General features: G+C 39.1%; 1 protein-coding gene across 4 annotated transcripts in view; it reads left to right on the top strand.

Moving 5' to 3' along the window:
• The window catches only part of KALRN (kalirin RhoGEF kinase), a 554,985-nt gene that overhangs the window by 236,492 nt on the left and 297,433 nt on the right, over positions 1 to 21,060 (top strand). For all 4 annotated transcript variants that reach the window (XM_087950201.1, XM_087950195.1, XM_087950194.1 and 1 more), the window contains exon 2: positions 11,682 to 11,756. In XM_087950201.1, coding sequence (XP_087806327.1) covers positions 11,682 to 11,756 — 75 coding nt within the window. The remainder of the gene's footprint in view (positions 1 to 11,681; positions 11,757 to 21,060) is intronic.

Here is a 21,060-nt window from a genome sequence, read left to right as displayed (position 1 = left end):
ATGGTTTCTGCATGTTATCAGCCTAGCTGGCTCAGGAATTCTGGGGGCTGAAATCCACAGGTCGTAAAGGGTCCATAGCTCCCCACCCTGTCATAAACAGTACTCTGAAGAATAGGAATGTTCTGTGCTGAAATGAGTAAATTGACATTTGAAATTTGAGAGGAAGAAGATAAACAATTTTATATGATATGGGATTTGTTTTATCAAAGGTTGGACAAAAAGACATGGTAATGTAATAGATTAGATAATTTTGTAATAGAAGTTTAATAGATTGATATAAAATATAATATAGACATATATAACCATTGGATGAAAGTACAATATAAATTTCAAAATAAAATTTGGAATATCTTGTATAAAATGATGGAATAAATAGTTTAGTCATGGATGATTAATAACTGATAAATATATAAGCATATGTTAGTTTGACAATGTGAAAATTTATATAAACTGTGAGTAATGACTACGAAAGGATAGTACAAAAGATTTGTAACCAACTGACACACTGTATGTATATAAAATGGAAAATGGTTTTATGTTTTTATGTTTTGTTTGTATATGTTTGTCTTAAAAAATAAAAACTTTTATAAAAAAAAGAATAGGAATGTTAACAATTTGCATGTTTTCATTTGTGACATTTTACAAAGCAATACTGTTTTTGTAGCTCCAATCGCTCTCTGGGGAGACCAAACAAGGCTTGTCCAGACTATGCAGCATGTAATCTAATAAACAAACAATGTGATAGTGACAGGAGTGATTCTGACATGTGATACTTCCTGACCACAAATACTAGGTAGGGTGTCTGTGAGAGGTCATGGTTGTAAGAAAGGTTAATTCTATTAACTAGCCCATCTCTTAGGCTTAAACATTGATACTGTTGATACCTTTATATTCACAGCCTATCAGTCTCAGCACAACCCAACATTTCATGTGAAGAAAAACATTTTTGGCAGTCATGCCAACAAGACATTTCAGGCCTGCAGAAAAATAAAAAAAAAAGTCAGCAGAGGAAATGGAGGAGTTTCTTTCTGTAAAGTCTTCTTCTGGATGAAGATCCACAAAGCAGGAAATGTCAGAGACAAGTTACTGATTATATATATATAATATGCCCCTGGAACCAGATTTAGCAAAGAACTTGAGGTCTTCAGAAAGTTTAAATTATCCAAATGGGGAAAAGGTTACAACAAGTGATGTATAATTAGTAAAAGGAGGAGAGGATAGGCAAGCCAAGAGACAATGTTAGTTTGGGAAAGATTCTAAGGAATACACACTAATAGTATCAATCTTTTTCATTTGACAGTATATTTCAGGTATAAAGTGAATGTAATCTTTGTCTTAAAAGCAACACATGGTTTGATTTGGGGTGATGACAGAGGGGGATTAGTCTTACTTTGCCAATGGTTTGTTTGGTTGCCATGGTTTTAAAATTCATCTGGGAAACTAGTTCAGAGTGAAGTCTGTATGATGCATGTGTTTGCTCTACCTCCTCACTGTAATTTCTCCTCTGTTCAGATTGAGAAATAAAGTTTCCTGTCGGTAAGAAAATGGCTTAAGTGTATACCTGTAAGACAGCACAGTTCAATTTTTTTTTTGAGATATTCCAAGGAAGATAATGGAATTTCAGAATATGGAATCTGAATATTCCATCTATGTGTCTATGGAATATTCTGGTTTTGTGAGCAGGCCATTGCTTACTTAAAGCTAGATTGCATGAACAGCAGAAATATATGCCAGTTATGTGGCTTGTGTCATTTCACATGGCAGGTAAGGGATTGCATGGTTTATTTTCTCCTAGCACAGCAAACTCATAGCAAATGAAATAGGCCAGCAACAGGTGAGTGTACATGTGTGCAGTGGTGGTATTCAGCAGGTTCTAACCAGTTCCCACATCTATTCTCTGTCTCCCGAGTCCCAGCTGATCGGCTAGGTCTTCTTTGATTGCCCTGCACAGGAGAATGGAGCTGGAAAGCAGGTTAGTGGGGTGGGGAGGAAATGGGATTTTGCAATAACCTTCCCCCAGGACTGGGGAGGGAACAGGGATTTTGCAGTAACCTTCCACTGCCACGCCCACCAAGTCACACCCACCAAACCAAGCCACGCCCACCAAGCCACACCCACAGAACTGGTAGTAAAAAAAAATTGAATCCCACCACTGCATGTGTGTGCATAGCCATAGCTCCACTTGTGCTAGTAGCAGACACTTGCACTCATACACAAAGTTCCATGTGTGTGAACAGTGGGTGCTTGCGCTCACATGCAAACCTTCATGTGCAAGTGGTGAGCACACATGCCCACCCCTTGCACAAATGGAGCTGCACACGATTGTGCACATACCTGAAACAGACCATTATTACCTGCCTTGTTAGTTGTTTGGGGAATAACTGCTGGTATCTCCGGTTCCAGTAACATGGGGAATAATAATAAATCACTACTCACCAAATGCTGAACAATTTGCTCAACAAGCTGTTTCATTTGCAAACATTGGGAAAATATTATCTCAGGGAAATTTACTTTAAAAAGATTAATATTGATCTTGCACACTTGTAAATAACAAATGGTGAGAAAATAGTGCAATTGCTTGTTAAGGTGCAGACGTTCTGCTCAAAAATACAATATCCTAAGGACAGGAAAGAAATGTAATGGTTTTCAATATGAAAAGAAAGATGATGCTAGAGATTAGCTACACAGATTAAGAGGAGTTTAGTTGCTATTAAAAATGAACAGCATGAAATGAATTTAATAGAGAGAGAAAAAATAGACATAAAACGAGAGTAATGTAGGGTTCCAGAGAAAGAAGGGCTTTAAAGGCTTTGTTAGTGATTTGCTTTGGAGATAATTGGAAAAAGAATCATGGTTTTAATGCCAAAATTTATGTGATGCTAAATATCCCAAACCTGGATTTTCAAACTGTTTGCCCAGAAAAATCCAGCTACGGCATTCTAAACAATGTGTTTTTATGATAATGCAAGGTCTGAATGGAGGCCAAGATATTTGGGAGATTCCATATCTCAACCATTTTGCTAAAAGTAAACTTTAAAATAGGGAATAACCATAATTTCAGTTAAGATTCTAGGAAGCAACGTCTTTATTTAGCACAATTCATTAGTTCAAATGCTACAGATTCATTCAGAGGATATGTTTGCTACTTGCTAAACAGCAAAAGGGGTGCAAAATGAACTGACAATCAAAGGGGTAAAAATATCTCTTTGGCAACCATGAAATGAATCTACTAAGAAAGGAGCAAAGGCTGACTCTGGAAATAGAATTTATCAGAGTAATCAGATGTGTTTTTGCTGGAGGAGTAATAAAAAAAAAATCCATAAGAAACAAAATGAAACCTGGCTCAATTTCTAAGCTAAATTAGGATGTGAAAATTATAGCTAAGACAATGAAAGGGCAGAAAGGGGTTGGGGATGTGGGTGGAGAAGAAAAAAAATACATAAAGCTAATCCAAGAATTTAGTGTTGGTTAGGTTCAGGTTCCCATCTACCATCAACTGGAGGATTTTGAGACAGAATAACTGTAGGAAGGCAAAAATGTGATCTAGGCTCTGCTGGTCTTTTGGGGGAAAAAAAATGGGATCTAAAATAAATTATGAACTCCCAAGTTACTTTTTAAGCCTAGTGTAATGTAAGGAAAGCCTATTTTGTTAGCATATATCATGCAAAGTCAGAAAAGTGGGTTAATGAGAAGAGCCCTGATAGCACAGTAGTTAGAATGCAATATTGCAGGCTAATTCTGCTAAATGCCGACAGTTCGATTCTCACCAGGCTCAAAGGCTCTGCCTTCCATCCTTCCAAAGTCAGTAGAATGAGGACCCAGATTGTTAGGGGCAATATAATATGCTGACTGTAAATTGTTTAGAGAGAGCTGTAAAGCATGGGAAGCAGCGTAAAACTTGCAGTGTAAGTAAGTGTTAACTAAGTAATATAATCACTGGCAAAGGTGCTTCATGAAGATAGGCAAGGACCAACAAAGAAAAGATATAGTAGCTGCTAATCAAGGTCTAGTCTCACACCTGCTATATGGTTTTGTCTTGTTGAATTTCCACTTGAGGACAAACTGAATGCAGTTATAGTCGTATTTAGTTCTGCCCTTCCAAAGCAGAGGAGAAGCATGGTGACACAAGTGGGATGAGTTGGCTACACAACTTGCTTAGTTGTGTTGCTGCCATATAGAAAAATCACTGTGGTAATTTCCAGCCTAGTAGGGATCCAGCACTGTCCCAGTGAATCTCTGCATCCAAATTTGAACAAGGACCACATGCCACTAAGTCTGGCTAGCAAATATGTTTGTTTATTGAACATCAGAAAACATCAAACTATTAACTGGTGAAAAATGGGTTAGGGTTACATTTGGAATGGGCGGCTATATGAAATCTAATAAATTATTATTATTTACATATCTATATCAAATCTGCAGAATATCACAGAACCACTGGAAATAATACTATGGATAATTAGCATGGACAAAGGAAGAGAGCTTTCATTATTCCAACCTAAATTCTTTTGTGTGTATAACAGCAGCAGAATACAGATGGAACGTAGGACACCAGGTGATCCTTCCTTTCTATTGCATCATTAAATAAGGAATCCTGAGAATCAGAAATTGTTACAATCGGTGCTTTTACAACAGTTTGTCTTCCGGTATTTCTGTACTCATTTTTAATGATGCAAATTCTTTACTCTCCATTTTGTCATCTTTCATGAATTCATTTAGCTAAACTGTCATCCTTAAACAAGGCAAGCTGTGCCTTGATACATAATACACTTCTCTTTTGTTCCTCCATAGTTAGAATGATAAATTAATGAAATGCCAGACTGAGATTAAAAGTGGTTTTCTTACCAGAATGACAGGGCAGGTTTTCCACTCGAAGTAGGGAGAGGGGTAAGATACTGGACATATTTTGAATGTGCTGATGCAGAAACAGGAAACGCTACAAAAGGTATACACTGAAAAAAATGTGTGTATAGTGTAGCCAGGTGAAATAAAGTTCATTAATATTTTAAAGTATTTTTAAAAGGGTTAAGAGATGCAGAGAGCAAGATGGATGTGGTTCCATCATGTGGGCTGTACAAAAGGCTGAATTTTAGCATCTGACAATGAAAGTAATTTGTCTGATTTATTCTTGAACAAGAGCAGCTTGTCCCCTGCAAAATCCTTGCTGAGCATAAGCATGGGCAGGAAAGGTAGGTGGGGAATTTATTATTGGTGATACCTGTCCAAAACATATGCATGTATGCAGTATTTGCCGGGCAACTTCCAGACATTGTATCTTGTTTGAAATGAAATTGCTGTACAGGAAATAATGGGATTAGAAACAGCTGGCCAACATATGGAGGTACTGTGATGTAAAATGGTCTGTACATTCATATTTGCAAATCCAAAAATGAAGCCAAGATTTTTTACCAAACTATTTCCTTTGTTGTGATTTCAGTGGTCACAGTTGGTTGTACGCTCATATTACTGATTTCCATTTAAACTTTCCTTCCTTAGTAACAAAAGCAGAATGTATTCTGACAGCTGAGGAATATTTCTTTAGTGACTGCCCATGGAAGTTGCCCATCCTCCAAGAGCTTAACCTTAAACGTTCAGAAGAAGGGAACTCTCTGGTATCTATCCATTTTGCTATTTCCTCATGTGGCAAATTGCGGTACGTCTGAAAAGAGTTTTTAAAGGGTACCATCCAGCTGTTTGATGTAAAGAAAACATGAATTTTATAGGGCCGTGATGGCGAACCTATGGCACGCGTGCCACAAGTGGCACACAGAGCCATTTGTGCTGGCACGTGAGCCGCAGGCAAACTTACCTCACTGCGCATGCGCGTGCCTCACAGCTGATTTTTTTCGGTTGATTTGAGGCCTTTTTCAGCCTCCCTATAATTCAGCCTGAAAAGCCTTGGAGAAAAAAACCTTTCAAAGCCTCTGGGAGGTCGGAAAAAGCTTCAAACCAGCCAAAAAAATCAGCTGTGAGGCACAGTGCAGGTAAGGGGGTGGCGGGAGGGGAGGAATGCGCATGAATGTGCAGAAAGCATGGGGAGGTGGCGCGCATTGCATTCTGGGTGCTGGTATGTGAGTGCGTGCGCACTGGTGCGCGCACAATTTTTGGCACAGGAACCCAAAAAGGTTAGCCATCACAGATACAGGGAATACCAAAAAAGTCAGATTTATAGGCTAAACACAATAAGGTTTATTAATTAATATTTTTTCAGAGAAAATGTTACTATACTTAAGAATGTTCAGGTCATGCGTCAAATAAGGAAGGAGGTGTTTAGTAAAAATGGCAACCAATTTGAACATTTAAAATAATTTATATAATACATTGTCTACCGAGTCCGACTTTGTCTTTAGGGGCATGACTTTTGGTATGTGTATATATTATGTATTATGCTTTAGTGCCGTGATGGCGAACCTATGGCACACATGCCGGAAGTGGCACGCAGAGTCATCTCTGCCGGCAAGCGAGCTGTCGCCCCAGCTCAGTTCCACTGCACATGCATATGTGCCTGCCGCCAGCCAGCTGATTTTTGAGTATCTGCCATGAATGTGGGGGGGGTGCGCATGCAGGAGACATGTGCGCATGCGTGAGGTGTGTGGGTAGCGCGGGGGTGTTGCGCGTGCATTGCATTATGGGTGCAGGCATGCATGTGCGCGTATGTGCATACTTTCGGCACGCGATGAGAAACAGGTTAGCCATCACTGTTTAAGTGGATTTCTATTTCCATCTTTATGTCTTTGAAAACAACACAATCAGTGGTGGGCTGCTGCCGGTTCAGACCGAGTCTCCCGTACTGATAGTTACAATCACTGGTTGGGCTTGCCCACCTTCCGCCGGTGCTATCCCAATCCTATATATGTGGCTCACTCGCCTTGCCCACGCAGCCCAGCTGCTTTCCGCGCTTCTCCCACTCTACTCACTGCACCTGCCGTGTGCAGGAAATCCCCATGTTTTTGCAGCCGTGCACTAAAGGGGGCATGTGTGCATGCGCTCCCATTTGTAGTGAACTGGTTGTTATGGTATGTGCAGCCCACCTCAAAACACAATGTCAAACTCAAGGCCCGGAGGTTGGATCCAGCCCATGGAGTGCTTAGATCTGGCCCATGGGGCTGCCCTGGAAACCGCGAAGGACTGGCCCATGGTGCCTCTGCCAGTGAAGATGGAGCTCAGCAGGACCATGTGCCACAGCCTCCTGCAACTGTCTGCCAGTGAAAACGGAGCTCGGGAGGGCCGCGCGTGGCCCTCCCGAGCTCTGTTTTCGCTGGCAGAGTGCTTGGGCCACCACAGGCACCCCCAATACGAGTGATGTCAAGCTGGCTACACCCATCCGGCCCCTCCAAGGTCAAACATAACCCTGATCTGTGGCCTTCAATGAAATCAAGTTTGACACCCCTGATCTAGAGTTGAAGCCGATTGGTCTTTTTCCAACACTTCTCTTATCTGTCAGGCTAATCTTGAACTGAGCTGCTGCTCAAGACTTGAGAGCAGCTCTATTAAAAGATAAGAGAGCAACCTGATTCATGCATGTGCCAAAAGATGATTGATAAATTATTTAAACTAAAGATAATTTAAAATTTCATGCCATTCATCTCTCCTCCACAAGGGAACTCTGGGCAGTTACAAGTTATAAAACAAGTAAAAAAATGATCAAAATATTAAAACATTAAAAACTACACAGATTGGGATATTGTTTTTTTTTTAAAAAAAATTGTACTAAAAAAGAAACTAAGCGAACTAAGAGATGGACTGGATGAGGATGAGGTCTTCTTACCCCGTCAGCCACCTCCAGCAGTGAGCAACAGCTTGGGGTCCCAGGCCAGCCAGCAAAGCCAAGTTTTGATAAGCTTCCAGAAGGCCAAAGGGCAGAGGGCAGTTCTCACCTCCAGTGGCAGAGTGTTCCACAGGGACGGAGCCACAGCAGAAAAGGCTTTCCTCCTTGAAAAGGCTTTCCTGCTTCAATTCCCTGGTCCCCACAGGGCCGTACGGGGGCCCGAAAAAAAAAAAAAAATGGGTTCTGCGGCTGTGGGTGGGACAGGACACAAATGAAAGAGGGGAGGAGGAGCCGGCCGTCCCGCCGCCCTCGGGTGCTCCTTTATTTTCCGGGAAGGTCAAGAAGCCGGGGTGGGGGTGGGTGGCCGTGCGCCCGCGCCTCCCCCGCCGTGCGGCTGCCGCGCCGCCTGTTGGGTGGGCGCGGTAAAGCAATTCGCTTTTTTCGGGGGGGCGCTCCGGAGGGCGGCGCGGCGGGGGCCGGGGCGGGGGGGGGGGGGGGGGGGCGGGTGCGGCGCCCGTGGGCTTTTCCGGGCTGGGGAGCGTGGGGAGGGGGCAGACACCTGGGGGAGGGAGGGCACCGGTGGGGCTGGGGGGGGGGGGGGGGGGGGGTCCCTAGTGGATGGGATTTGTTGCGGGCTTCTTCTGCTGGCATGAGTGGGATGGGGTTGTCCCATTGGGGAGAAACATCTCCTCAGGTACCCTGGACTCATGTATTCTTCATTTTTATCCATTGCAATGGTCATTATTTTGAATTGAGTCCCATAACATTGTAACAACAGGGGGCCACAAAGAGAAAAATTGGGGGTGAGGTGGTAGTTTTATGAAGTTATTATTTATAATATTTCTCCATTTACTCAGTGAATTCTGTAAATGGATCACATTAGTCACTTTGAATGGGTGCATTTAATTCCTAGGAATTGGCTTAAAAAAAGAAAGAAAATCTCAAAGAATTGGTTTTAAGAGCCCATCTTTTAGAGCTCTAAGTAATACTGCGTAATAATTAAGGAACAGGGGAAAATGCAGGGATTTGACATGAAAACCACAATTATGAATGTTTCAGATACTCAAGGCAATTTGACAAATTCAGTATGAAATGGGATGCAATTTGCCACTGCAGAGCTAGCGGTTGCATCTAGTTTGTAGCTTTGTATCTGCTTTTACAAGTAATCCTCGACTTATGACCAAAACTCAGCCCAAATTTTCTGTTGCTAAGTGAGACATTTATTAAGCGACTTTTGCTCCATTTTACAACTTTTTTTTGACACAGTTGTTAAGTGAATCTGGCTTCCTCATTGACTTTGCTTGTCAGAAGGTCGCAAAAGGTGATCACACCGCAACCACCATCAGTTGCCAAGCATCTGGCCATAGGGATGCTGCAACAGTCATATGTGTGAATAATGGTCATAAGTCACTTTTTTCATGTAACTTAACAATCACTAAATGAACTGTTGTAAGTCGAGAAGTACATGTACATAGCTTTAAAAATTGTGGGGAAATGTATTATTTTTTGAAAGGAATTGTAGAAACGCAGGACAAGCATACTTGAGGAGAATGTGGTTTTTTTTTTTCTTCTTCTCTGCTGGCCTTCAAATAATAAATCATCGTGTTAACCACTTCTTTCTAGAAACAGAAAATGAGCAGAGGATAGCTACTGTTGGGTAACTCTTAAGAGGGAAAGACTTCATTACACGCTAGTGAACACAAAATGGCTTCTAATCCAGTGGCATATCTTCTGCCCAGCAGCATTGCTTGGCTTTGGAGCTAGGAAATTATAGGTTCCTTTGTCTGCCATAACCGTTGTTGTCCTGATGGTGTAGGTGGAATTTCAACGGAATAGTTATTATTGTGTGAGGGGAATGTGAATTGCATTCACTCCTCACTGTACCATGGCAACCAACATTTTAGTCTTCCCTCAACTCGAAACCAACAGCTGAGCTGCCTCAAGTCAGCCTAGAAATGACTCATGCCCCTTGGCAGAAAGCGGACATGCTTCTTGACAGGAAATCTGAACTTCACTGGGGCTTCTAGGGAGGATAAAGTGATGATTTATTAGTCTATTTAAGAGTGAATGAAGAAGAAGCCGGCAAGGCCCAAACAGTAGTAACTACCATATGCTACTTTCCTTTCCTTTGATGATCATGTTTGAAATGTAGGAAATCATAAACCATCATTCTTATTTGTAGCATTTATGCAATGATCTACTTGTACAGGTAGCCTTCGACTTACAACAGTTCATTTAGTGACTGTTCAAAATTACAACGGCACTGAAAAAAGTCACTTGTGACTGTTTTTCACAGTTACAACCTTTACAGCATCCCCACGATCCTGTTGTCAAGCCCGAAATTGACATATGCAGAGCCATTTTATTTAGCCTTATTATATATTCCTTTCCTTTCTTTTTCTTTGATGGTCATGGGGGGAAGGGTTTCGGGCTTGCCACATCCTTAAGGTGGGAGGAGTGGAGATGGAGTTGTTTAGGTTAGATGGTTCTTCTTCCTGTGGGAACAAAAGCTGACCATGCTGAGGCCTGGAGGTGGAGTTTGATGACATCAGGGAACGTTGATTTACTTCTATTGGGGAATGTGACTTTTGGGGGCTGTTTCTAACTTCCAGTATTATGTAGTGTAATTCTGGGTTGTGTCAGATCCGGAATTACAACAGACTTTGCCAATTTGATGCTTTCCTAAATAAAAGAAATTGTTTTGGAAGATGGACTTTGCTCTTTTTTTAATGGATTTCATCTCTTGGAAACTGACACCTGTGATCAAAATTCAGATTCTTGGCAACCAGATCATATTTGTGACCGTTGCTGTGTCCTGGGGTCATGTGATCACCTTTTGTGACCTTCTGACAAGCAAAGCCAATGGGGAAGTCAGATTCACTTAACAACTGGGTTACTAACTTATTAACTGTGGTGATTTGCTTAACAACTGAGGCAAAAAAGGTCATAAAATGAGGCAAAATTCACTTAACAAATGTCTCACTTAATCACATAAATTTTGAGGTCAATTATGGTTGCAAGTTGAGGACTACCTCTACTGCAATGAGAACACTTTGAAGCTAGGTGATAGGGCCCAGAGAAGCTCTTTGGGGAATGAAGTTTAGATGGCTACCAGAAAGAAAGAGAGTTGATCCCCAATCTGTATTTTTGACAGGCAGGCCAGTCTTCCTGTGTAAGATGCTTGCCTAGGTATATTGCCTGCTTCCTTGTACACCCAATGTAATTGCTGCACAGTATATATATTAAAGAGAGGATACTGACGGATCTATGCGTAGGTGTGCAGGTTTATCCCTCTGATTCTCAAATCTAGAATTTCAGATGTGTTGATATAAAAGCATACGATTGGAAATGTTCTAGGAACCACAGTTAACTTTAATACATAATTTTTGAAATTGTTTTAATTCTTTAATGATGTTGCCAGCATGCTACTTCAGCAGATGGACAACACCTTAACTGACTTTTACTGATTTTAGAAGTTAAACAAGATTTAGCTTGAATGGGATATCATCAGAGTTATGTGATATTTTTTTTTAATTAAAACCACTTAGAGAAGAATGATCTGCCACTTCCTGGATACAATCACCAGGAATCAGTCTTCAACCGGAGGCATTTTCACTCTCTACTGTTTATATTTCATCCTATAACAGTAGGATGGAAAATAAAGAACCCCCCCTAATTTCATACTGTGGTCTGATCATGCAGAATGCTTCATGGATAAAATGATAGATTTTTCTTTAGAAGAAAATTGCAGTGGGTCAAACTTTTTAGGTCATCACATCTTTTCAACCCCAAAGTTTAGAAATTAACTTTCTATTGATTTGGTAGATGAAATAAACAAGCTCAAAAGGTGGAATATCTTTTAACTGAATCTTGCTCTTTTCTTTTTCTCCCCCCTTTCCTTCATTTTTTGCAGGATCTTTCCGCAATGATGGCTTGAAAGCTGCTGATGTCCTTCCCATACTAAAGGAAAAGGTGGCCTTTGTTTCAGGTAAGTTCACAGTCTTTTCATTTCCATTCTGAAGTTTAATTCATGCTAGCGAAAATTAATTTTGTTTTGTTTCCGAGTTTCACAAGACATTGGGAAACAGTAATCTATTGATTGGATTTAAATAATGTTTTAACAAGTAGAATCCAAAGGGTAGCTTTTAAGCCATGTTGTACTCTGTTTTTAATTTCTTTTCCTTGATTCCTCACCTCCTTGAGAACAATTTATTCATGAAAAGATGGATATGAATTAAATGAATAAGGTCCGATGTTCAATCTTTATCATCGCTACTTATGATTCAAACAAAAATCCTGTTTGTGAAACCTAAAATACTTTTTGTATTTCAACTCCCATTAGCCCAAGCTTGGTCAAAAGCAGAGGTAGTATTCAGCAGGTTCTGACCAGTTCTGGAGAACCGGTAGCAGAAATTCTGAGTAGTTCGGAGAACCAGCAAATACTACCTCTCACTGGAGGTTTTAAAGTATCCTTCCCCTGCCAAGCCCACCAAACCACGCCTACAGAACCGGTAGTAAAAAAATTTGAATCCCACCACTGGTCAAAAGCATCTAGATGATCATCTTGGTTATCTACCCCATTGTCAGTGAAAATGGGGTACAAGGATAGAATCTGGCTTAATATAAGGTATCTTTCTAAGTAGACATTGAATGATTATCTACCTGCAATTTCTTACTTGGTTATTGGATTAAAAATAATGAGTTGTTTTAAACTTGTGCAATGACTTTTTGTATTTCTCTATAATTTGGCATGATGGCATATGGTTCTACATGTAGCTAAAATTAATTAGAATTTCTGCAAACATCACATTCGGTTCCAATGCTAAATTAAAATTAAATGGTTGGGCTATAGTTCAGTAACAGAACAGCAACATATTGAAAATTGCACAACACTCTTACATTGTATCTGTAAGATAAACTTCCTTCTGTTTTGAATGGTTGAAAATTAGAAATAATATAAGCAAAAAATAAGGGGTAAGTGTCAAAAAGTCAAGTCAGAAGAAAGACGACAGGATTCCAGTGGGGCAAGATAATAAAAATTAACTAGCAAGTAAATCCAGATTCTTAAACAAAAAACAAAATGTCTTAAAGGCACAATATTTCCATTGTTGGGTGATCAAATGCAGAAAATGATCAAACTCGTAAACCTTTAATTATAGTGTAAGGAATGAAAGCAGTTTCCAGACATAATTCAAAGTGTGGGTTATAATTTATAAAACTCACATGACTTGTGAGTAGTTTATTTGAAAGATTATATTCTTTCTTTCACAGCGTGCTTGAGTTTTAAGATTTTCAGCAGTGGCCTTCTTTATTCCTCAGAGGGGCATTTTCTGTTTCCATTGAGGTTCTGAGGTTGTTGCTTACTGCCTAACTATTTATTTGCTTTTATGCTTTAATTACAACTGTCTATTCTATTTTGTGTTTAATTATTATCTATTTTGAAGTGGAGAAAAGCAAGAGAAGTGGAAAAGCAAGAGATAATTTTAATACATTGTAAACTTTGTCAGCCAAGAATCACTTAGGTGAGAAGGGCAGTCATACAAATTGAATGACTGACTGACTGAATATGTGTAATAATTGCATAAATAATGAGATTTATTTCCATGTTAACATGGATGTGCTGTATTTTTTATCAGAAGGTAGATAGACAAATCAAAAAGGTTGTATACTACTCCACGTTCACACCTTTGGAATCAATACTAAACTGAATGTTCAAATACATTCATTACAAGTTAAAAGATGAATGTTATTGAATATGTATATGTGCTTTATTGAATTTATATCCAATCCTATGCTTGGCATGTGTGATCCATTATTCAATACCTTACTTCTAGATATTAAAAAGAATGTGGACTACTTTGACCATTGACCTAAAATGGTAAAATAGAGTGATTCTCAAATTTAATAGACATCGGTCACGTAATTGCCATCCCCATGTCCTTCATGTATTGCTCAATTGGTAAGCCGTGCTTACGTTAAAGATCCTGGTTTTAAAAAAATGATAATTTTACTTCTGGGATTTGTGATAGACTTGGAAAAAAGAAAACTGCACCAGGTGACTTTCTTTTGGTTATTCAAAATGCTGCATCTTTTGTTCTGAAGTGTAAATGGGCTTCTGGTTCAGAAAGGAGATTTTATGCTGTCCTAGTGTAACTCATTACCTAAAGATAATGTAGCCTGAACTGCCAGAGGTTGTGCAGAATGAAAAGGTTACCGTAAAATCCTCTTTTGAAAAGATGGTAGAGAAGACACGTGAGACCTTCTCTTGTCCGATTGCCTTGCTTCTTTGTGTCTGCATGAAAAGGCAATCGCTTTTGACACAGCAAGCTCAATAGCAACCTTGCCAGCTGCACTGCCTCTCAGTAACAGGCAACAATTACTAGTGGCTTTTTGGGGAAATCTATCTTTATGGTTTATTTGGTGCCTGAGGAGCATCATTCCTAATCTACAACTGAAGTGTTGTTCTTTATATTCTGTCCTGCATATCTCTACAAAAAGCCTGAGCTCAAAAATGAATTTTGCTTCTCTTTTTCCACCCAAATCACATGAGCTCTCTGTTTCCTTTCATATATAGGTACTTGCTTTCAAGTGCCTTCCCTTCTCTGTGCTTTGATTTCACACTTTTGGTTTTCTTTGAAGTGTTCTCTCTTAGAAGATTTTGCCTTCTTTCCTTTGCTGTTATCTTTCTAAAACTGATAAGAAGTATGGTAGCTGTTGGGTCCAGATAACCCAGGTGCAAGCCTGCTTACATTTCAGAATGGACGAACTACATCCTCCCTCCATCAAAATGTCCGGAAAAAAAGCTAGATATTAAATTTGAGTGTACATGTATATTTATATTTAAAAGGAAAAATATTGGTAAAAATCCGTGACCTTTCTTTAATAAATCTAAGTAGTCAAGATTAAAGAAACCTGTTTCCTTGCTTTTTTCATTTCCAGTTTGGAAGTTGCAAAAGAGTTCTGACATTGCCATGCTAGGAAACCTATATATAATGTTTATACCAATTCAGAATATCAGTACTTCCAGGTACAATTCAAGATGCTGGTGCTCACTTTTAAGGCCCTGCATGGCACAGAACCTAGATATTTGTAGGTCTCTAGTTATCTCTACCTGTCTACAAAATTCAATAAGAGTTGTTGCTTTGAGCCCAGCTATTTTCTTCTTTGAAATATACACACAAGATTTATGAACCATTTGTCTTAACTTCTTAATCATTAAGATTAAGGTAACTATCTAATTTAATTATTGAATTAAAATCATTTTTCCTGCTGTGATATCCTCCTTTTAGAGCAGGGGTGTCAAACTCATGTCATCACAGCTGCATCACGTGATGTATTGGGACTTTTTCCCCCTTCGCTAAACTGGGCATGGATGTGGCCAGCACGTGACGCATCTGGCCCTTGGGCCGGGAGTTTGACAGCCCTGTTTTAGAGGATCATTTGTCTGAAGTGAGAGTAGCTTTACTCTATTGGCACTATAGGAAATCTCTGAAAACCTGTTTCTTTCAGCAGCTTTGGAGATATCAGAGACATGGGAAGTCCCTGAGACACTTCCCAGACACTCACAGGTTGTCCTTGAACCCAAAGTCTAGATGTAGTCTCCAAATGGAAACAAAACTGGATACATTTTTGTACACATTTTGTTTTGAATTTCGAACAAGTAAATCTCACTTAAACATTTCAAGTTGGCTGTGTTTCAACCAGGTACTCTTGAAATGGCTTTGAGTGTCCTGAATTCTGAATATGACTGGACCAAATGCTGGTGTTCTACAGTCTTAGACAAACAAACAAACAAACAAACAAACAAACAAACAAAAAACCACTGGGTTTTTCAACTACAACTCAGTATTCATCCTAGCTGCCATGGTTGGAGCAATCAGCATGCCCATGACATCATTCAACACTATTGCATTTTGTTCTGACTCCGAAACATAATTCCTATTTATTTGTTTATTCAATTTACGTTGCTGCCCATTACTAAGAAACTTTGGGCAAGTAGCAAAAGTTTAAAAATCACAACATGAAAAGTAGACAATAAAAAACAAAATGCAACACACCAGAGACAACGTATTAACATACCATATTTTTTGGAGTATAAGATGCACCGGACTATAAGGCGCACCTTGGTTTAGAGGAGAAAAGTAAGAAATTTTTTTTTTGCCTCCATGCATCCCGTTTTTGTCCTCCCCAGCATCCAGAAGCACTCTACAGCCCCCCAAAAGGACCCGTTTTTGACCTCTGGAGGCCTTCATGGGTCCTATTTTTCCCCCTGTTGTTGGCCTGCAGAGTGCCTCTGGATGCCCGGGAGGGCAAAAACAGAATGCACGGAGGCTTTGGGAGGCCAAAAATGGGCCCGTATTCACTGTATAAGACGTACAGGCATTGCCACCCACTTTTGGGGGCGGGGGCAAGTGTGTCTTTTACTCCAAAAAATATGGTAATTATAATAGGCTCATATACAATCCTGTTCTATTGTCTGGAGGAAGATCTAGCTTTGGGAAGATTTTTAAAGAACAGCAGTCTTGGAACCTGTAGAGAGATAGTTCCTGGTTTCCATAAGATAACACTATTTAATTGATGAGCCCAAAGCAGCAACTCTATTGAATTTTGTAGATAGGTACCGTAGACTGGGGACCTATCAATATCTATGTTCCCTGCCATGCAGGGCCTTAAAGGTGAGCACCAGCATCTTGAATTGTACCCAGCAGCCCATCAATAGCCAGGGAAGCTAATATATTAGGGGTATTATTTATTAAGGTTTTAGTTATAACTACTTGTGCTGCTGCATTGAGGAGCAGCTGTAAGTTTCCGAGTGGTCTTGAATCCTAGTTCTTGTTTGAACTTTGAACATGCAAAACATCTATTACAAGGTCAAAGCAGTTCAACTTGAACTGTTTTACACATTTCTACCTCTCATTCCCCAGGCAGAAACATTACATTACACTTCACAACATCACTGCACATTGATGACACTGTATCTAAATAGCCCCAGCAAGCACATGTCACATGGCAGTTGAACAATATCTGAAGGATCACAAATGTCCCACTCATGCGGGATATCATATTACTGTTATCAAGAAGGCAAATAGCCATTTTGAAAGGTATGTGCTAGGAGTTACTCGGTCTGAACGTTAGCCAATTGTCGCATGAATTTGGCTTTGATCACTGCACCTGTTTGTGGAAATATTTAGAAGGAGATTGTTAATAAGAGAAAAATGAGAGTCAAGAGGAAGGAAATGCAATGTGCTGCTGTTGTAATATATAAAAAGAAGAAAATAACACCAATTGCATTTGGAAGCTGTTTTCCGGGACAGAAAACTTACATTTCAATTCAATTGTTAGTTGACATTTTGCTGACATTCATGCCAGCCCTTGTCCTTGCGTAGAAAAAAAAATTGTTTTTGGGAAAGTGTTCACTTGGTACAGAAAATAAAATGTTTTTTTTTTACCTGGAAAGGTTGGCAATCTAAAATAAAGTAATACCTATTGTTGCTCCATGGAAGGCAATTCTTTGTGCATTCTGCCAAACCTACATTCCCAAGAATATTTTAAACATTTTAAAGTTTAAACTAATCTCTCAAACTTAATTTTAAAATTCTTTCTATTCTGAGATTGTAAAAATAAATTGCTGGTTAAGGAAGGTCAGTCTGTACCAAGAGCTGAATGGATCACTCTGCACTTGATGTTTACATACAGGAAAGCTGCTTTAAACTCTGGCTTACTTCTAAAAGGAGATTTTGGTTTTTATTTTGTTTTTAAAATTTAGAAATAAATAAGTTAAAGAAATCACTGGTTTGGGAAGCAAGCACTAAGCAAATTAATATTGGTCTGGTCAGTTATATCTTTTATTTTTATTTTTTGTAGATCACCCTGATTTACAGGGCTCATGTTGACAAGAGCGCTGATTGTTGTGAAATCAGCTGTTAGAATTAGCAATGCTGAAGAATTATCTATCAGACTAATTTGTGAATTGATATGCATTAACTTTTAGTTCTTTACTGTTCTCAAATTTTGCACTCAGAAATACATGTTTTTGAATAGGTTTAAAACTCCACGGATTAACATGGAATTAAGATTAAACGAATTTAGGAAAGTATAGAAGTAAAAATACAGCAGAAATTGACCCACTCTATTCTTAGTGGAGGATCTTATCCCATGCTATTGAGCCGAGAAGGTTAAGTGTGATATGGTCAGTGTGCTGAGCAGAATGAAGGAAGTTCAGGCCTTTTTAGTACTTGGATGGGGGAGATTAGAAAGTACCAGGGCTACAAGTTAGACTGCAATTCAAAAAGAATTGTGGGAAAAGTAAAAGGTGAATTACTCCTACATGATTGCCAACGCATGGATCGATGGACTTATCCATGTAGTTATCAAGAATTCATTTTGATTTGGAATCTTCCTATGCCCAAAAATGCTTTTTCAAGAGGCAACTGGACTTTCTTGTTTTTTCTTCTGAAGACATTTCATTTCTCATCCAAGAAGCTTCTTCAGCTCTGACAGGATGGTGGGGAAATGGAAGGATTTATATTCTTTGCAGACAGCTGACAATCTGCATCCTTTTAGAGGGTGGTTGAAGCATTTGGGGGTTTATCTGTATATTCAGAGTCACCTCAGTAGTGCTCCTGGTTCCTGTAGTCTGTAATTTTTTTCCCTCTGGAAATCCGTTCCTACTCCCACACCATTCAAAGGGTGTTCATCCCAAATTGCATAGCTAAAAGTCTATAGAGATTCTCAGTCATCCAGGTCATGGTTGTCCCAAAGGGGCTTTTTCAGGAGGCATGTGGACTTCCTTGTTTTTTCTTTTGAAGAAAATTCCCCACTATCCTGTTAGAGCTGAAGAGGCTTCTTGGATGAGAAGTGAAACATCTTCAAAAGGAAAAACAAAAAAGTCCAGCTGCCTCCTGAAAAAGCACTTTGGGACAACCATGACCTGGATGACTGAGAATCTCTACCAATTTTTAGAATCTTCCTATGCGTCTTCCTATGTATTTGGAATCTTCATAAGTATAGAATATGGCCTTGCTTGCTTCATTAACATTATATTTTCCAATTTATTTGAGGAATTAAATAGAAAGCAGTAGTATTGCCCTTTAATAACAATAACTATAGGTAATAAAGTAGCATGCTTGTTTCTTTTCTCTATTAGTAATTGATGCATAACCACATTACACCTCGAAAAATGCTTCAACATTTCTTTTGAATGTTATTTGCTTATATTGGATTACGTGAGACATCTTCTTGCCTAAAGCAGTTCAGCGAGTTGTGCCCTCTTTCACACAACTCACTCAGGGGTGGGATTCTACCAGTTCGCACCTATTCGCTAGAACCAGTTGTTAACATTCTAAGCAGTTCAGAGAACCGGTTGTTAGAAGAAATTACTGGCCTAAACCTATAAGGAAGGTAGGAAGGAAACATTCTGATGTTGCTTACAGAAACTGCCTCTCCATTAACCCTTATTACGTTCTTGGCAGGACTAGACTTCCTGTCTCAGGAACTTCTCTGGAGTTTTTTTCCCTTCCTTTGCTGGTACTTTGCTTGTGTGGAGTGACCATTCAAAGTTACAATGGCACTGAAAAAAGTGACTTATGACCATTTTTCACACTTATGACTGTTGCAGCATCCCCACAGTCACGAGAGGCCAGGCGAGGAGATGCGTGCCTCGATGTGAGTGATATTGAGTTGGCCACACCCAGCCAATAACATGACTGCCAAGCCACATTCACCCAGTCACATGACTACCAAGCCACGCCCACCAACTAAGCCACGCCCACAGAACCAGTTCTTAAAAAATTTGAATCCCACCCCTGAACTCACTGTGGATAAAGTAAACCAATTTATGTTAGTACACAAGAGAGAAAATTTCAGATATATCACGCTACTGTTGGAGCAGGAAAAAAAATATAGTACAGATAGTCCTTGACTTACAACTATTTGTTTAGTTACCATTTGAAGTTACAGTGGCACTGAAAAAAGTGACATATGACCATTTGTTCACACTTATGATGTTGAAGCATCCTCATGGTCACCTGATCAAAATTCAGAAACTTGGCAATTGACCCATATTTATGATGGTTGTAGTGTCCTGGGGTCATGTGATCACTTTTTGCAACCTTCTGACAAGCAAAGTCAATGGAGGAGCCAGATTCACTCAACCACTGTGTTACTCAGCACAGAAATTTTGGGCTCAATTGTGGTTGTAAATTGAGGACAATGGCAGACAATGAATAAGGGATAGCTTCTGTGTAAATTGGTTTGCAGCATGTTCGTGGGATTTTTATTAGCATTGGACAAATTCTCCACTTTAAATTTTGCCATAATTTTGCAACGATGTTGTCCAAATGGCTAGAAACGAATGGTAAATTACTGCCATTTTTGGGATAAAAGTTATGTTTTAGAGGGATTGTAAAAACTAACACATACTAATACAAATTAAATAGAACAAAGAAAGCAAGAGAAAAAGGGAAAGGAGCAGAAAAAAAAGATAAGAAATATAAAGAAGCTTCTGATTTTCTTTGCAGCAAATACAAATGTGATTATAAAGTTATCTCTTACTCTATGATTACAAAAAAAAACCTCACACTTTTCTATTATCCAATCTTTTTCTAATCACCAAAACGACAAGTCCTAAGTGCATCTTTTTTCTGTTTCATTCAAAAAGTCTATAAAGGCCCATCAGTCATAAATGTAGATTTTATGTCTTCTCTAATCAGAGATGTTAATTTAGACATCTCTGCAGGTTTCATCACCTTCACCAACCATTCTTCCATTGTGCATAATGTCAATTTTTGTGATATTTGAATATATAATTTATTCTCACTGCGGTTAATAAAGTTCCATGCCTTTTTTCTTTGCCCGTTCATTAGTTCCAAAATAAAAGCCTCTCGTTTTACTCTGAATTCATATATCTGGAATTTGTTGGCTTTTTTACATGTCCACCAAAAATGATAAAATATCCCTTCGTGTTGTTCATGTTTCCAACAAAGATTTGAAATACTATTATATATTCTAGACAATTTCTTTGGTGACAAGTACCAACATTACATCATTTTATACAAAGTCTCCTTAAGTTCAAAACTTAATTACATTTCAATTCCTTCATCACTGTGCCATTTGTGATTTGAAATGAGCCTATACTGTGAAATGAAGCATAGTAGTTGTTCTGCTGTCACTTAACAATGACTGGTTTAAATGATGTCTTCTTGAAAGAAATAATGATCTGAATCCAAAAACTCATCATAATATATATTACAATTATATAATAATGAGTTATATCTAATACATATTATGCATAA

Source organism: Notechis scutatus, chromosome 1 (assembly GCF_049901735.1).
Source record: "Notechis scutatus isolate UNSWTSFEM ecotype Mainland chromosome 1, rNotScu1.2, whole genome shotgun sequence".
NCBI classification, from domain to species: domain Eukaryota; kingdom Metazoa; phylum Chordata; class Lepidosauria; order Squamata; family Elapidae; genus Notechis; species Notechis scutatus.
This window is presented reverse-complemented; position numbering and strand designations above follow the sequence as displayed.